Consider the following 19,837-nt stretch of genomic DNA (forward strand, 5'->3'; position numbering starts at 1 on the left):
GCCCCGTCGTCGGAGCTTTCGATATTCCGGCGCGAGTGCCGCGCGGAAAAAGCCTAAGCACTACCGTTATTGATGACCGTCGTGTCGAACGGACCACGTTGATTTATCGGCGAGAGAAAGAAATATTTCTCCGGGACGCGCGGGGCGAAGAGAGGCGGAGATACGACGACGTAGTACCGCAGGTGATACGCCAAGGCGGAAATTTACGATAATATTTGCCGGGGCCGGACGAGCCGCGAAATGAAATTTCCACGGTATGGCGGTTTACACTTCTCTCGCGACGAGTCCTCGTTTTGCGCGAGTTTCACGACGCAGTTGCTATTTCAAAGAAATCATGTCGCGTCGTAGCTACATTGCGAGAAATTCATTTTTTGTTCACCGAGAAACACATTTGAATCTGGCACATTTACGCGTTAATTATGCGAAACGTATAATTGGATGTAAATGAATATCTCTCTACCAATGACGAGATAAATACAACACATTAATACACTTTACAAAAATATGTTTTGCTGAAGAACGTAATTTTCATGCAGTGTTCTCTCGTTATATATAAATAAAACGCTATTTTTAGAAACAAAAAAAAACCACATAATACGAGCGCGCGGCACACAAGCGGTATGGAGAAAATAAATATTGTTTTGTAACCCGTTAATTGAAAAGAAGGATAAACGCGGCTTATTCCAGATTGGTTTGCTCGGTGCTACGTACAATGCTCCAACGCGCATCTCGTCGTCGCTACAGTGACATGATGTTGAACGCATACAAATATTCTCAGAGCTCGTTCCGGCCGGCTCGTCGCTGTGCCGCGAGCTATGACGAGTGTGTATTCTAACGCCGTGAACAACCATTTCCTACGACGACGTGTGCCTAGCTAAGGTATATTTACTCCGAGCTCTCTCGATGCAGCCCAACGAGTAGCTACGGAGACGCTCGGAGAGATCCTCGACGAAAACTTGTTAACCGTCGGCGAGCTTAAGCCACTCGAAGGCTTCGCCTTCCAATTTCTCGTTTGTCGTCTCCGGCTTCGAACTCACGACGGTCGTCCCTCTCGTAACTCCGTTCCCTCGGAAGATCCGATGGAAGCGACGGAGGAGAGGAAGCCATCTCTCTCTCGGTATCATACCGAGTAGTCCTTTGATGCATTTACCGCGAGCATGGCGCGCAAGTAGTAATACTTCGCTTCTCTCTGGCTGACTTATACCAGCGCTCTTTCACTGAATTAAGTAGATACAGTCAGCGCGCACGCGCGCGTTCTACTTTATATATATATTATGTATATTTATATATATATATATATATTCTCTTTCTCTCTTTTTCTAAATACTACTAAATAAAAATCGCATCTCTTTATATTATATTTATATTACTTTCTTTATTTTGTTACTTCTTTTCTTTAGCTTTTCTCCAGTCAGTTCGAAGAAATCCTTTATGTGAAAGAGCGAAGCTTTAAATTTATGTCGAGCGTTCCGATGACGCGCGCGGCGCACTTTAAATAGACGATAAAAAAAAAAAAAAAAGGAGCTGACTCGAACGTCAAAACTTGGGACGTATACCACGACCGTAGTAAAAGTCCGCGTAATGATATATGGGAGTTCGAGTGTCCGCCCGCATCCCATCGCGCCGTCGTTGCACCGATATGAAGCGTTTCGGTGAAAATTGCATCAACGATAAAATTTTGTATACCGAGATGAGAGGCTTCTGAAGATCCATCATGGCGTCGTGTCGGTTAAGTAAAAGTATCTCCGCGGAAATTGGATCGTCGTTGCCGTCGACAACGATAGCCGGATGATACCTACTCCGCGTGACTGACCAAAATTGTCTTCTCGGTCTCGAAAGATATTTTTCCTTGTTATTCTTTCGTTTCGCGCGAGTAGACTTTTTTTTCCGTGTCGCGTCGTGGGAATCGTCACGAAAGGACATTACGACTTTTCGTTTCGTGAGAAATCTTAAAAACAAAAAAAAAAAAACTGAAACACGAAGAGGAACGTTATTAGAACGTGTTACGCTCGGAAAGAAAACCGTTTTAATGATCCCGCGAAACTGGAATAGTTTCCGTGTCATGATAAACGTCTCTTTTCACGCCCGCGGCCATTATGCCGGGAGATTTATCATCTTCAATTCTAAATGTGCCGTTCTCAGCGCGTGCACGAGACGTTCCGCTTGCACGTAGAATATCATTTTCAAAAATGATGGCACGCGCTCTCCGAGGAAAATTGAATCATATTTTCCACAGCCCGCTAAACTTCTAAGTCACGTAGCACCAAGTCTGAGTTTCGAGTTTGGGCCTTCTAATCTTTTCATCCCGACAACGAGAGAGAAAGAGAGAGAGAGAGAGAGACACTTTCTCGGCGGCGTCGACGTTGCTTGATTTCAAAAGTGGCTCATGTAGTCGGTGACGCGGGTCTTAATGAACCTCAAATTTTTTTAACTACTTCGTATTTTGGGCAAGTATAAAACTAATTATTCTTTTTTTTTTGTTGCTGTACAATGCGATATTTTATTTCTAATAGAATTCTCTTTTTAGTCTCTGGCGTTGTGTCGCGTCAAGCATTTCGTTCTATTCACGCCGCGTGAAGGCGCGACGTTGTGTGTTTTTGTCAGTTTCGAAATCACAAATGGACATGACCTGTGTATATTCGTTCTTCTCCTGTTAATCATCCGGAGCGATCTACGTCATCGTGTTCGTCGATCTGCTGATCGCGACGCCCGTTACAAATCAAAGTCAGACAGGATGGAGAGACGAGTCGTGCGCGTTTAATGTCGAACGAGACGGCTTACGGGAGGAAGATGCGACGTGAACAGAGACGATATATGCACCCGGAGGACATACATGCACAGGGGTTGGGACACGGTGCCGTTCCTTGTTTAAGTGGACCCGGGTGAACGCGTTCATTTGATATACAGCTAATTAGAGATCGAAATCTACTTGTCAGGGTGTGCGCGCGTTCTGCTTTGAAACGCGTCGTGTCCGTGAGATTAATACACTCGTAAACGAATGTGTATATGCGTGTTTGTATGTTTGTAAATATATGTGGCAAATGCACCATCTCGTCACCTATCGTTAGCTACCATCCGGTGAATGGAAAACAGAGAATTCCCTCTGTGTATAATAAAAGTTTTTTGAATAAGGTGTTCGAAAATATTCGAGCAAAATATTAAAATCCCTTGCAATATGTCGTAATTTTTTAAAAATATATCAGAAAAGAATATATTGCACTATATTTTATCTTGTTCTCATTAAACAGATTTGGCAGCAGCTAATTATTCCTCGATTGAAATCGTTTTTAATCCTTATTTTTACCAAAACGTGCTGCTGCGTTCGTGCTTACTTTTAGCGAATACAGATATTCCAGGAAGAGAAAGCTGATTGAAGAGCAGTTAATTGGAGATCGGAATTTCCATCCCTCTTTGAACGTGGTATTAATTAGCAGGCGAATAAAAACGATCTAACGTATTCGTATTCAAAATCGGATCTGAAACGTGAATAGAATGTTCTATGTATTGAAAATTACGTGTGTGTGTCTATATATATATATATATATATATATATATATATATATAATATACGCTATATCTATTATCGCTATAATAAAGTTAAAATAAGAATTCTTGCAGATTTCGCGCAAATTGCGTATATTTTTATGTCCGCAGAGAGTTGAGACTTTTTTGAATTAAATTCACGACAAACATAGAATTCCCAATGATGACAGTTTTGAATGCATCGCGCACAAATACGCGATAAGCTTCTTTCGCACGTGCACACACACACACACACACACGCGCGCGCACGCGCGTTCAGTGGAAGGCAAAATCGGATGATTGTGTTCAACGTTCACCTTTCAGCTTGATATACAGCTAATTGGAGATCTGAATCTCGGAGATCGTATCCCGCAGCGCAGAAGAGAGGCGCGTAGATGTGCGGCAGCGTTTTGCGGCATCGCGCGCAGCAGCGTTTCTCAATGTTGCCGAGTTGGTGTCAGCAATCGCATCGAAAGCCATTCAAATCTTTCCACTCGGAACATTCGAATTCAAACTTTTGAAATTTATAAAAAAAATATATAACATCGATACCAGTTATTAATATTTGTTAAAAATATGTTAGAAATATTATCGATGTTTTGTTTACGTGAGTTTGATTGATATCTCGAAAAACTAAATATGTAACCATTTTTTTAGTTCATCATGAATCTCGCCGATAATAGAAAGCCTTGTCGTAGATTGAATTAGATGTGGTATTGATCGATGAAACGTCGAGTTGAGAAACCCTGATGTATAGCATGCCATGGCGCTTCTGGATTTGCGTCTACGTGGGAGCCGGGCACCTGCACTCTCGCGTAAAACACGTCTCCGCGATCCCTTCGACAAAAGAGGTGGGAAATGGAAAGGATCCGGGCAAACTATAACTAAACCGCGCCGTCTCTCGCTCGTATAGTGCTCTATAAATTATATAATATCATCCGGCGGATGGAACCGGACGCGCCATTTCGCGCGTTGCTTTTTGTCTTTTTTTTTTTTTTTTTTTTTTTTGTTTTTTTAGCGTTCGAGAGCGTAATATATTATATTTCTACTTGTCAACACACACACACACGCACACACGACGGTGTCTGCAACCTATATATACCGTCTCGTCGTTTCTTTTCCTGGCGCATCCATTGTGCCATCCCATTCTTTTCCCGCGGACTGGTTCATAAAGCTCGCGAATCCGTCACGTTGTGCGCAAATTATCGATTCTGATTGCTTTCATAAGACGCCATCCCGCTTATCCAATGTAAACACATTCTTTTCAAAATCTTGAGTTTTTAGAATACATTAAGTAAAAATGCGCTTGCAATTAAATAGTGCGCGAGATGAGACCGCGATGTCGGTCTAATTAACTTCGCCACTTAATTCTGTTTTGAGATTGAATGCAGCTCGCGGATTAACACGTTCGTCCGTCGGTTTCTCAGTTGTGTGTTTTATTCGCGCGAGATATGTTGGCTTCGAGATATCGCGGTCGACGATTTTATTATCTTCCCCGGCGGGCAAAGTTGGAAAATCGCGGCTACTCCGACAAGACGGAAAAGAGAGAAACTTTCCGTCGCGCGCGGTTTTGGTAAAAGAAATAGTACGCGCCGTGCATCGACTGCTCTGCGACCCCCCTACGCGAAATGCGTAACTGCATCGAGACCTTTTGAGTTTTCGTACTTTCGAATTCCGACCGCCATCGGCGAACAACGGCGACGTTAAGGCGCGCGCGAACCCGGGGGACGAAGAATTTGCTTTTTAAATTTTCGTTCTTCCGCCCGCGCGCGACTATTTTCCGTAGCTGCGAGCGTGATGAATTTTACCGGTTTCATATTAGTTTCATGTCTTATCACATGCGCGCACGAGTTTTTTCTGACATCTCTCTAATGTTTATTATATAGTTTGTAAGACGTATATACTTGCTGTCATTGCGGTGACTGGTCATTGTGTTCACTGACAGTATACGTTAAAAAGAAAACAATAATAGCGTGCGCGTAGCGCGCGCTTATGTTGTGCTAGTATATAAAAAAGAAGCTGTTATATAGTAAATACAAGTTTTCCAGGAAGGAAAACAATTGCACACATTTTACACGTTCGCGCGCAATTCTCTTTGTTGGCGTACGCTATAATTTTCACAATTACGGGACAGCTGTCTCTCTCTCTCTCTCTTGTTACGCCACATCGGCTAACGGAGACGCCAGTTTCTCGTTGCCGTAGTTGATCGAAATGGAATTCCGCTTTAATGCCAGCTTCGAATGCCGAGCCCCGATCGGACGATATTGCAATTAGGCTCGTGACAGTCGATCGAATGTCGGTACCGTCCCCATGTACACGCGCGAGCCTGATTTAGGCAATTTAGATCGCCGCAGTTGCGTGCTTCGCAGCCTTTCAGCTGTCAGTTCTTCGCTCCGATGAAATGGCGAAATCGTCAACGCGTCTCTCCGATCGGTTTTGCCCGCCAGCGATGTGAAACAACAACGACGACGACGACATTGGCGGCGGCGGCGGCGGCGGCGGCGACGACGTCGACGTCGACGACAACGGAGGAAAATCCGAGGCCGAGAAAACTTCTCAGGAACGAGCTAACGAACGAACTTCCGCCAGACGTATCGTGTGGCGACAGAGTCAAGATTTTGTAAGGAAACGACAGCGCGTGTTGAAAATAACAAAGTACAATAATTTTTCATTCCCTTCGTAACACAAACGTACGTTAATAACTTTCGTCACTTGTAAAGTTTGTCTTACGCAAGTAGGCGAAACACAAAAGAGCGAAACGAAATATCGCTATCGTCTGAATCTCTCTCGCGCGTTTTTCTCGTTGTTCCCCTCAAAGCGTCGTCAAGCGACTACTACGGCGAAAACTCGGTGCGGTGACGGCGAGAAACAAGTAGCGAGGAAAGTTATCTCCAAGTGCGTCGTCTCGAGAGAAAGCGGTAGGGTAGGTACATACCTGCTCATCGTGGAAGTGGCGAGACTCTACTAAAAGAGCTCGGGATTCTCAGAGATGAAGGAGATAGCTTTAGAGGAAAGGAGAGAAGATCACGTGTCTTTCCGACCGAGGAAGAGGACGCGGAAAAACTTGGGATGAAAACTGATGGCCGACGACGAAAACATGTGAACGCACGGGGAGATCTTAACATCTGCCTTCGCGTCGTAATAAGGCCGTTCGTTGGCCTTAAAGCGGTCGCGCGGATCGCCTAAGCGAATTAAAAGTACGAAGGAGTTCCGTCTTCTTTCTTCCCCGTTCCTCCGACCCTCTTCGTCGTCGTTGTCGTCGTCGTCGTCGTCGTCTTCATCGCCGTCGTCGACGACGCGCGGAGCGAAGCTGGAAAAGTTACCCGACTACGTCCGCCGTATTGAAGTTTTTTACATCCGCCGAGATAATCTGGCTTAATTAATTTAATTCTGAAGAAGACGAGGAGGAAGGCTACGACCTTTTCGTCCCCCGTCGTCTCGCTTCGTTATCGTGCCTCTCTCCCGAAGGAGGAGGTTCTCTCGCAACGACGAATATTTTATTATGCGAAAGCGATTTTATGAGACGGCACGCTGCTCTCCCTGCGCGCGGTGTAACGGTTGTATTTTAGAGAGAGACCTTCGTTTCTCGCAAGAATGCGCGAGGAATGACATCAAGGTAATTTAGACGAGTTTTCTTTTTCCCGCCGTCGAACGTGCGCGCGGGACTGTGTTGCATCGAGGGAACGCAACGTTAATAAAAGAGAGATGTTTACTCCAAAAAAAGAAAATTTTTATAATATCTAGAAATAATAATTAAAATATCGTTAGAGCGAGGTTGCGTGCAATAGCGCTCGCGTGGATGTAGTTTTATTACAGCGCGCAGATATAGAAGTGAGCAATTAAAATTACGTTCGGAATCGGGATGGACAGGTATCGGAGATCGATATATTGGAATTATTTTAATAACGCAAGTCTTTTCATTTTCCTCTCTTGTCAAAAAGTCCACAAATCTATCTGTTTTCACAACGTTCTCCGTGACAAATCTCATGTGTTAAAACAAAAATGCAGGCTTATAATCTGACATAATATATATCGCGCGCGCATTTGTATCACGATATTTGCAGACTAGGAGAACGCATTTTTTTATATATTTTTTTATTGATCGAGTTGTATTTCGTATTGGTTATCTTTAATATTTGCTGCGAGCTTATCTAGCCTGATATTTTCCCACGTTTTTTTTTTCATTTTTGTGCTAACTTCCCAGACGTAGTGTTTTTTTTTTCTTTTTTTTTTTTTTTCATAGCTCAGATCTATTTTCACATTTTGCGAAAAGCCTCCAATCGAAAGCTTGCGAATTCAAAGTCTCTGTGGATATATTATATTGTTTATTATTCCGAGTCGCGATAGTGACGTAGATTGCAGAGAGAGAGAGAGAAAGAGAGAGGAGAGGGAGGGATGAGCACAGAGGTTGGTTTCGCACCCTGTATATTACGCGCCACATCGCGTCATATTATAACGGTAAAAAGGCGTTATACGAGCGTGAAAAAATTCCGTTCCTTCGTACGTTCGCATATTCCGCATTGTGCGTGAGTCTCATATTCACACACGTACACGACCGACGGTAACAGGTGTGAAAAGCTCATAAAAGCGAGACAGGCTGCACGGTGAAGAGACGGCGGCGGGGGATCCGTGAGTGCTTCGTACACTAATAAAATATCGATAAGGCGTCTGAGCGCCCGGTCTACTTTTATTATTCATATTCGGGCGAGAAAGCTTACAATTATAAATCCTGATTAATTTACTTTTTTATCGGTTCATCAAACATTTATGATGGATGAAGTTTCCGAGCGAAGTCCACGGATGAACGACGTTATAAATCATGCAGTATCGGAATATATATCGCTCGGCTGGTGCGCAGTATGTATTTCAATCAATATTTGCACCAAAGAGATTAGCAAAAAAAAAAAAAAAAAAAAAATATGAAGCAATATGCGCACAATCTCGTTATGTACGAACTGCAGCAGCAGCGTCGTATCTCTCGCCCGGGAGAAGAGAAGCGGAAGAAAAACACAAAACGGGATTGAAAGTGGGTCGAGAGACGGCCGATGGGCGATGATAAACGAGAGAGGACTAGAACGCGGTGAGGCGAATGAGAAATAATGCGATTCTTGCGTGCGTGTTGCGCGAAGACGCCAAGGACGCCGCAGCGCTTGGTCGCGAAAAAGATGAAGAGAAGAAGAGCAGAGAGGAAGACACCAAAAAGAATCTTGACGAGCAAAACGCGAAAACGGAATCTCGAGGCAGGCTCTCATGCCTCTTCTTCTGGTTTCGCGCGCGGTAATTTGTCAGCCGGGCGAATACATGCCGAGAGATAACGGCGAAGTTTCGCAGACGTTCCGAAAACTCGTGCTTGACAAATGTGAGATCGGCACGACGCGCTTTCGGAAAACGCGCGTTTTGTATGCGTACAAATGGCGATCGCAACACACAAGGGATCGCGTATATGATAAGCGTACTATCGGGAAACGGGATGATCCGGATGCTGTGGTTTCGGTGCGGTCTCCGAAGAACGTGACGACCGAGTCGAGCGAACTCATATAATGTCTGCAATTTTATCTCCAAGACAATATTCGTTTTATTTTATTTTATTTTTTGTTTAATTAAACCGCAAATATCTCAGGTATTTTTGATAAAATCTGGCTAGACAATTTTCGCATATTACTCTGATGACGAAAAATCTCTTGTAGTAATGTGTTCGAGAAATCAACAATATATAGAAAATTTATACCTGAAAATAAAAACCAAAAAATAATTCGTTGCGCAAACGACGAAACCTATTATGACATGCGTATTTACAGTCGCTCCGCAGCGAGAAATACTGTGCGTAAATAGTATATTGCATAAAACGCAACTGTACATTGTGGACTGATATATGCGTCTCGACGCGCGCGCGCGCGGTGACTAATATACCGGCACAAAAATAAATATTTATTTATTATTTATAGTTATGATATATAAAACACGTATTTTAATAAAAAACCCGTGTTAATTAATGTGACGCTCCGCGCGGATATATTTCTCTAATTATACGCGCGCGTACCGCGTCGATGTAGGTCGAGCATTTTACGCGAGAGATGCGACAACGAAGAAGAACTGAGGAATCGGAAAGCAAGAGAACGCGTTGGAAAACACACGAGGGATTAATATCCTCAAATTCATGAATAAAGCGGCAACATTACCGCATATTATATCAATAGTCGGAATTGCTTGTGCGGTTATTTGCAACCTCATTCCTGTTGGCGATCGATTGTTTGCGAACGTGTGCGTTTCGTATTTACGATTGCACTAACGGTGATCAAACAATTCGCTAATTACATTCGTTAAAAGTCGTCATATAACACAAAAAAGATACGGCGAGGAAATGTGATATTTGAGGAGAGCGAACGTAAATTTTTATTATCGCGAATAAGAAGAAAGAGGCGCGAAAGCGATTCGTCACGTCGCCGGAGGAGTGTCCTCTGATTACGACGATGACAAATGGCAGCGTGGGAATTACGAAATGAAGGTTTAATAAGGTATGAGTCGGATCGGGAGGCCGCCGGTCACCGCCATCGCGCTCCCCGCAGTAATTAACAAATCCAATTTTAATCGACGGTTCAATTCGCTCGTCCTGCCCGGCCGGAAACGCACTCACGCGAGCCGCTCCGTACATGCAATCGTCATATCAGCACGTAAAACTGATTAGCGGTTCCCCTCGCGACGCAATTATCTCGCGCTGTCCCGAACGGCTCGTTCCCATTTTGTCACCCCGAAGTAAACAAAATAAATGCGCAAACAAAATAAATTCTTTTGTCCGCGGTCTACCGTTTTAGCTGGCGCTCGGGAAACTCGGTCCCGATATGATGACAATTGAACTCCTCGTCGTCTATTGTTTAGGCTGTATGCAACACCGTTTCTTAATTATCTCGTTTGCAGTATTTATCGCAATCGCACGCACGAACTGTCTTTATTTCCATAAACTAAAAAATGTCAGATATCGATTTATTGACAGATTACGTTCCGCGCCGCGCGAGAAATAACTCGAAACATCGTAATATATCGGGGGAGGGGGGGAGGAGGACGAGACAACAACAATATCCAGCTCCCGTCCCACCGGAGCTGACCTCTTAATTACAAGTCACGAGCGTTCCTCCTCCTGTCGTTCCACATTTCGCTTTCCCACGCGAAAGAGAAAAATCGGATAACGCGCTGCGGTGTGTGTTACGATCTACGCGCGTCGTCACCGAAAATCGCCACTCAAATTGGAGCATCGTATCACCCGCATTTGAAATTCCTATTCACAAGCACGCACGTTTTTCGACCTTCTGTGTGCGGTTCGAAATCGGCTCAATCGAAAAATCGAATGGACGCGCGGGCAAAGCGCGCAACGTATCCCGCGCGATTTGCTGGATTGTAAAACAAAGCGCGACGTTCAACACGCTTTGGTGCAAGCATGCAGGTAGTGGCGGCTGTGTGTGGCGGATATTTTTACATTTTTTTTTTTTTTTTGTTTCTCGTTCATGTACACTGCGTATCGTGTACGCAGCGTGCACGTTAAGTTCGCCATGTTGTTACACAAACGCATAAAAAACCTTACCCATCTCTGTATAATACGCGAAAATATAATTCAGTAATGGCCGTCTTTCATTTTAGCGCTTTGTATCCAAAAAAACAAAAAAAAAAGTGAAGCATTAAAAGCTGTACTCCCGAACGCGCTGCTTGATACGGATAAACGCGATTTATTCCCGTGTTCGTGTAACGGGAACGTAAACGTGAGCGAAGTTGAATCTTCGTTTTCTCTCGCGTTGTTTTAATGTATATTAATTGTGTGCGCGCGCGCGTTGGGGGAGGGAGGAGGTTTATTTCGAAGTATTAAATTTTTGAAGTATCCGACATGTGTATATAAAAAGCCATTTCCGCGCTCGCAATAGTTTCCGTTCCCACGAATACGGCCTTTACACGTGTAATACCTTCGATCTATATACACGGTGGTCGTTTTCACACGCGAAGATGGATTAGCGCACGCGGCGCTCTAAGCGTCACATGCACGTGCGCGTAATTGTGTAATCGCGTTCTAGTTGACGGGCACATCGACACGCGCGATATATTTACAGTTTATTGCCGCCGTGCGTTTACGGACGATATTATAGTACGGGGACGCGCACGTTTTAATGGATGCCGAGATTGCGGTGTACCGGTTGTGTTGCCGCGCGCGACCGTTTGGTTCGGTAAATTAAATTTGATTGGTCAAACTACATTTGTATACGTGTAGATACGCATATGTATACATATATTTTGTCAGGACACGACACTAAGGCTACGTAATGTCCTATGTACGTATTAAAGTATGATCGATTATAATTTCCGATCGCGGCGTGCAATAACGATCAAACCTAGATCTGCCAACTGTGTTGTGTGCCAAATGCGTGTGCAGCATTCAACGCCTCCGGTGATTCAACAACGTAACTGACATACATTCGTAATTCTATGATAATGATGGTTAAGGGGAGGTTCTAGTCAAAAGGTCCGAAAATTAACGCATTTTCATGATTTTTTTTTTGAGCAAACGTAAATGTTTTTTGAAAAAACTTTTTATTGTATTTATTAGTACATATTTGAAAATATAAATAATATTTTTTCCCCCCCAAAGAAATCAAAATGGCGGCTCCAGCCCTCACTGAATAAAGCCGTGCGCGGCAATAAGCAATGTGCGCTGCACACTCTACGGTTCTGCCAAGTGATCTAAAACAAAAAAACCAAAATTATTCTTAAAATAGATGAAATTTGGGGGGCCTTATGATTTCCAGATTTTTAAAAAACTCTTTTAAAAAGATCTGACGGTCATTACAAAAAAGAAGACCCTTTTTCCTGTTTTTTTTTGTTTTGCTTTAACGTTAAAAAAACAATAATAAACAATTTTAAAAAAAAAACGCTTCCTGAAGGCCCCCTAAATTGAATAAGCTTTAATTTGAGCCGTCAAACATCGAAATCGGTTAAGTCGTTGAAGCGGAATCGTGTGCGGCGCGCAAAAAAAAGTTGTTTTGAGAAAAACGCGTCTAAAGTTTGAGGAAGAAAAAATCGTAAGTAATGTTTGTTTTTTGACACTTACATCTAGATGATCTCTCATCATAATCAGCTATTCCAGCACCATACAGGGTTCCTTCCTCATCCTCGAAGAGCATGTTTTGCTGCACTTGGGCGTTAATTTTTTCAATTCTGGCCCTTTTCATCAACTCTGACTCACTCGCGTTCGCTGACTTGACGCGCTCTTCGTCAGTCTTTGCAGCGAAATTTCTGCTGCTTTCAATAAATTATATAGGGAAATATCCTTTTGGCTACACATTTTCAAGACCCTAAGGATGAAAATAAAGCAAAAAAAAAAAAAAATTTTTTTTCCGATTTTGACTAGAACCTCCCCTTAAACAAAATATTAATTTTAATTGTATGTTTACACAAACGCGAATACAATATATATACATGTAGTTTAAAAACAAAGGTTTACCGCGCGCACAACAGCTTTCGTAAACATGGTAATTCACTTATCTCATCACGTGCAAACATATCTGTGTTTCGCAGAACGCCACATCTCCCAATGCCAGCAGCGACGCTCTCACGAAGCAGCTGGAATTCATCCAGCAGATCATTCAGCAAACGCAGCAACAACCGCCGGCGACAACCACGCAGCAACAGCAACCGCAGCAGCAGCAACGAAGCACCACGTCTTCGACAGCGGTAGGCACGCAGATACAAAAGACACAAAAACCGTCCATCAAATCCACCGCCTCGCCCGGCAACATCTCCAGCAATTCCGGAAGCGGGAACGCGACCAGCAATGCGAGATCGAGTCCGAAGCCGAAGATCTGGAGTCAGGTGAGAAAATAAAAATCAAAAAGCCGATGTATTAGTTAACGTCGAACCGAGCGTATACGATAGCATAGTAATTACGTTTGGTACTTAGAAAGTTTATGATAACAATCTTATCATATACTCACAATAAGACGATTTTTTTTCTCTCTCGGTTATCGTTTGTTATCTCAATTATCTCGATCAAAGGATGCCGTATCGATGAACGATCGCGATCTGGTCGACGGATGCGCCAGAGAAAACCGTGCGATGCAGTTCGTACATTCTATACGACTTTATTACGCGCCGCACAACGAGATCGTTCGAGATATAGCAGCCGAAAGCAATAAGTCCGAGTACCCCCGAACTACTTTCCGTTGAAAAGGCCCTTCTTCCGCATTAGGCAGAAGTATTACCGGGCCAAGATCCCGTGTACACGGCTCGTTGAAACTCGCCGTAGTAATCTTTTGTGCGGCGAATATACCGCAAATCGCATTACGTATCGCGACCGGGACTGATACCCAGAACTCGTAATCCTCCGCGCCCGTGGACTCGTCGAATATTATACGGAAACGCGAAACACAGCGAGATATCCGCGCGCGGGAGATAGGCGGCCGCCATTTTCCGATTCTACGAGCTGTGTTGGGAATGTCATAAAGTAAACGAGATCGAAATGATTTTGATGCGTCAGGAGAGAGAGTTGAATTAAATCAAAGTAATCTTTTTATATGGATTTTACGCTTTTAAAAATATTGACACAGCGTATGTGTGTGTGTGTGTGTGTGTTTGTAAAAAACTATTTGTGTGTGTGTTTGTAAAAAAAACTATTTAAAAATTATATTCTATAAGCTTATATTCTTTACAATTGTTTTCATCGATTATTCTGTACTTTCGCGGGGCGAATATCGCGCGCTACTGAAATAAGCGGTCGATCCGGTCCCGCGAAAACGAGTTCAACAATTGCCGCTTCGCGGTAAAACACATTTGCGCGGGCACGTAACTTTAACCCTATTCTCGTCGAATTACATGGTGTTCGCTTGATAAAATCGCGCGAATTGCTAATTGGTCTCGCTCGCTGCCTTTTATATCCCAGTCCTTCCGGCTGTCCGAATCTTCGGCGATCAAAAGGACGGTGACATCGGTGAAAGGTGCCTTTGAGCGAACCTTTTCACGGCTCGGCGCATCGAACACTGCAGGATTTTCTTCTGACGGTTCTTTTCGTCCTTCGGAGAATGGCGTGTGATTAGCGTGGAGCAGTCGGAAGTAGAAATATCTCGCTTTTTCGACGATCCAATATCTGGTCTTTTGCTACAATAAGTGTTATATGTTTAATTATTATTAATATATAAAAGCCGCTTCTCTGCGAGATGATCTTTCTCTTTCCATTATCGAGCGGGAAAAGCGCAGTTGTATATCTTCTGCCCTACACAAACACACACACACACACACACACAATGACTGTTGTCCGATGAGAAATATTAATCAGCGGGTCTTCGTACTCGTCGAGTGTTAGCACAAGGAACTCGCCTCTTCGACGTACAAACATATCAACCGTATGCCCAGCGCGTCAGCTGCATCGACCCGGTAATGATGACTTAACGTGCCTAGCCTGTCTAATAAACTGTTTACCGTCTCGTTTCTGAATCGTGTATAAAATAATACTATCGTATAGCTAACGATTTTAAACATAAGTTGATTAAGTGATCGCTTCAGTGATTACTCCATTAACGAACGTATTATCTTATTAGCAACTGGCACGCAAACTGTAATGGCTGTCGTAATAACGATGCGGCGACCGATGACTGCACGGTTTATTACGTGGCTCGACCACCGCGACTCTGTAATGAAGTATATACGTTTGCCTATATACGATAGTAGTATCGATCGCGCGCGCGCGCGTATTTGGCGTAAGAAAACGTACGCGCAGTCCATCATCAAAGATTCCCGGTTCTCGCTTGTATTTCAGTGCGTTTTTCCGCGACGGGACCCGTCGCCAGCGCGCACCTCTCTACCACCACCACCACCACCGGTGGTGTTCTGCGCCATCTAACTTCATTACGTTAATGGCATAATAACCATTGCGGGCGGCCCGAAGAGCTTATGCGCCGGAACGTCGATGTCCCTAAACACAGCAAGAAGCGAGCGCGCAGTAAAATCGATCCGATCTCCATTAATATGTATGAGGTCTTCGCCAATGGACGCGGAAGGGCTGAAGGTGCTGGATTGGGGGGGGAGGGAGGGGAGAAACGAGATGGGGATATACCGGGGATTCGTACTCTCTTCTTACCACCGCCGCCGAACACAAGCCCGGCGATCGCGAAATGCTCTCGGAAACCGTCGTAATTGCTTAGGAACTCGAGGACGAACGGGATTCTTCGGGATCTACATCGCGATGAAGGGGAATCCCGCATGTAGAGCGAACTCGGCAAACTCGATTTAATTGCGATCCCTTACGCTATTACGTTACGGTTGCGAGCGTTGCCCCATTGTTCGCTCGCACAATGAAAACGCGCGCGCGCGCGCATGCCGAGAGAGAACAGTTGCAGTGCGAGATATACTTTCGCAACCGCCCGTTAATTCTTCTTTTAAATATTTATTGAGTAAGATAATGGTAAATAAGTACAGTATCTGTGCGTTATTCAGTAATTTCCGAAAGAGAAAAGACACAAACGCTTGAACAAGAAACTCCAAAACTTATACCGCCGTCTCATCGGTAATGCAAGACGAACAGTAAAGATGAAGTCGTCAGGTTGTATATTTAGCTTTCTGTGTCAATTTTATGCTCGTGTGTCTATGTGATACCGTACAGACACGTTCCGACCATTATCCGTCGACTTTATTATCGCACTGCGAGAATATTTTCCCGCATTTGTGCACCTCACGATCCGTTTCGTTCTAAACAGTTCCGACTACAAAGTGCGCGCGAGGGTAAAACACAGATTCGCGCATTTCATTCACGTCACATCGGAAACAACAAAACTTCGTTATGACGTAATCTTATTCGTCGTCTTATCTGAGAGCGGAACGTAACGTCTTTTTTTTATTACACGTATGGAAAAGCGAATAAACGTAGTTACAACTTGCGCTGCTACTACTACGTAGCTGCTACTACAGTTGTTACCTTCACTGCAAATTACATTCCGGCTTCTTCCGGGCCGCTATTGCATCACAAACAGACGCGCGCGCGCGCGCGCGTTATATTTATGGATTTGCATTACGAATATCGATGACAGGTCGCCGAGAGTATTTGCGAACACACGGCGCGCATTGTTCACGCCAGTCACATTCTGAAAGCGCGCATAATACGCTAATTCGTGCCGTCCTTCGTGTTCGACGATGACGACGACGGCGACAGCATGAAACATAACTACTGCGCGATTACGATGATGCGAACCGCGTGCTAAATCCGATTATATTTAGCCTTCTTACACTGCCTGTTGCGATCCACAACATCGTAAACATGTCCGTGGTTTGCGACAGTAAATTTACACCTGTGTGTGTGTGTGTGTGTGTGCGTGTCTTCTTGGCGCACGATAGTGCGCATGCGAATCGGACGAAAATGCATCCGGAAGGCACCGTAGTGAAATTTCGTGTGCGAGTCGCGTCGCAAACATGCGATTATCTTGGATTTATGGATTGTGACATGAAGCGTGTGCTCGCGCGCAAAGGACAGCACGAGGAAACGTGTACATAGAATCTCGTCGTTGGTTGCGAACGTAACCGACGCGACCGACGGGTTCTTAGTCATCTCGCGACGATGAAGTCTCAGCCGCGAATAGTGCAATCTCGTGTACAGCCGCTTTGACATAGCGCGCGCTCGAGGGGTGTCATCTCGTATACAGGCGTGCATCGACATCGCGTCAGAGCACTTGGTATTATACATGTCATCACGTTAAGTTTAAGATAAAAATATATTACAATTTTGTAAACTATAACTTATTCTCGTATTGAAAAAAAAAACAACTAATAAATTAGACCGCGCGTTTGACTGATTGTAAAATCAGAAAAATGAAACTTTTTGTACAATACTTGAGATTTTCTTCGTAGATTTGTTTACTCTGTGATCCGTAACGCCTTTTAAGTTATAATTTATATTTTGGTTATTTTTATTTTATCAAAGATAATTAAAATTTTTTACCCAATTATTGTATTTTGTCAAAAAATGGGGAAGGGAGCGTGTGAGATCGAAAGCATGAATAATGTCAGACGTGTGTCACTCAATGTGATCTTGACTTTTTACGAGTTTTTCAAGCCGTGTAGCACAAACGGCGTACGTATTCCTCGGATACGACACACACATCCCGGCGATATCAAAACCGGTACGACGTCGTAACTGTACAACTGCCGGGTTATAAGCTTTGGGTTCCGAGCCACTCTCGCGACAGCTACTTGTTACTTACGTAAATATTCGCATAACACACGTGCGCGTTCCGTAGACTTCGGTTCATTACGTTTATGAGATGACACGTACATATATTAAACGCAGGAGTATTAAATGCGGCGCGCGCGCGCGCGCGTTCATATTACTTTAGTATAGAGCTAAAGTGTCAAATGTACGGCACTTGCTTCTCGGATATACAGAAACGCAAACAGTGTTCGCAAAACACATTCAACTAAATTTCTGTCGTATCTCTTCCATGTCTACTCGCGACGAGAAATTTGGTCTAAAATTGAGGTTACACATCGAAACACACGCGGGTGTGTTTATCTTAATATTATAGAGAAAATACAGAAGTAAGTAGTTACAAGCTGACAAGAATAGCGATTGCGGTAGTGTTGCGCGTCTCCTCGCGGCACGGCATAAATAATTTAACAGGTAACTCCGCAAGGATGTAATCTGTATCTTCGCGAAATTGCGGAAGTCTAAAAGTTGAGCTTCTCAATTATGAAAGATCGCTGGTGCGCCGCTCATTGTTACAACGGCGGTCGGAATATAGCCAAGGCGGCGGCGTTGTATCTGGGCGAAAGTTACGGGGATGTTTCGTTAGCGCGCAAAAATTGAAAATTTTTACACGATTGCTTGCAGCCGAAGAAAAACGGGAAATTATTTTAATTCATTTGTGTAAATATAAATTCAACCTGCGTTTGCGCAGGTTTTTTTGCTATTTAGAATAACGATGAGAAACAAGAAAGCGAAATGATTAATTTACAATCACGACGGGAACAGGGGGAAAAAAATCGCGCAGAAAATCCAGGTCAAGTTGAAGCGAGTATTCGAAAAGCTGCCGCATTACATGCAACGTGGCAATAAGCACAACATCGCAAGAACACGTCGAGCATTTTTTTTTTCTCCCGCCGCGTGTGAATGTGAATTTACATGGGCCATTTACAACGCGCGTCCCGTTGAATTGAATTAGAATTTCAAAGCGGAATGAGGTATGTGAAAGCGGAGAATTTGTTCGCGAAGGTGTAGAATCATCGTCTTCTCAAGCAGCGCGCTGCGACTCCATCCGCTTTCTCGTGAAGACATTCGGTCGCGAAACACACACGCCGCGTTTTATGCGGGCGCGCAAATAAGAATTACGGCCGGTCGTTACCGCCATCGTGGAGGGAAGTCGAGTACGCGCGCATATACGCGCGCGTACGAATGTCGACGCGAATAAACCCCCGAGTCACGCGAAGAACTCGAGTTTCCCTCCCCCGAGCGCCAACACCACCGCCCCCGATGCTGCTGTCGCGGTCGTTTGCGCTATCGTGAGTTTATGTCGTCGGTTGCAGGTTACTGCGTCCCGCGCTCGCTTCTCCGCCGCCATCTCCAACGACAACGGTGGTGGCGACGGCGGAACAACAGCTCACCCCTTTATACGACACGATAGTTTCATCGCGAAACTGCCGCCGTTCGCATCTGTCGCCTTTCCCATTACCGTGCGAGCATACACCGGCCCATTTCCCGCCGGTAAACTCAAGTGCCCGCCCAATTCGCCCACCCCTCGCGACATTTCTCTTTTACCATCCAACGTTCTTTTCTCCTGGCGATACAACAGCGGCTTATCGCCGTGATTAAACGAAACGAATTACCCCCGGCTTTAATCGGCCGTTACGTAGAGACGGTTTGCCGCTGTACTCGTATCTGACAATGTCGTTGTTGATTAGACGTGAACTCTCGAAGGAGTTTATTTGATGCACGGTTTGATGGCAAAATGAGTACATGTGTGTGCGCGCGCGTGTGTGTCTTTGAACTTTGTCGCAATTGGAAAATTACACTGAAGACCACTTAATGCAACTATACCGAAGAAACTTAAATTAACATGTAAAAAGCTGGACGAGAAAATAAAATTAATCATCAAACTGGTTGAGAATTTGGCTCAGGATTTGTGTATGTAAATTTTTTATCTGTTTTTTTTTTATTTTTTATTTTTCTTGTATTTCTCAAATTTAATTCGTAAAAATGTAAACCCCTTCGGAATCGCATTTGCGAGCGACCGCGTTGCGCCTTCGTGCGCACGCGATGCAGATCGTACATTCTCAAATTCAGCCGAAAACGTCGCGGAGA

General features: G+C 44.2%; 1 protein-coding gene across 1 annotated transcript in view; it reads left to right on the forward strand.

Moving 5' to 3' along the window:
• Positions 1-19,837, forward strand: part of LOC109863881 — a 395,995-nt gene that overhangs the window by 327,709 nt on the left and 48,449 nt on the right. Inside the window, exon 10 of the mRNA XM_020444540.1 lies at positions 13,078-13,371. Within this exon, the coding sequence (XP_020300129.1) occupies positions 13,078-13,371 (294 nt within the window). The remainder of the gene's footprint in view (positions 1-13,077; positions 13,372-19,837) is intronic.

This window comes from Pseudomyrmex gracilis, unplaced genomic scaffold (assembly GCF_002006095.1).
Source record: "Pseudomyrmex gracilis isolate BER0280 unplaced genomic scaffold, ASM200609v1 scaffold_0, whole genome shotgun sequence".
Classification (NCBI taxonomy): Eukaryota; Metazoa; Arthropoda; class Insecta; order Hymenoptera; family Formicidae; genus Pseudomyrmex; species Pseudomyrmex gracilis.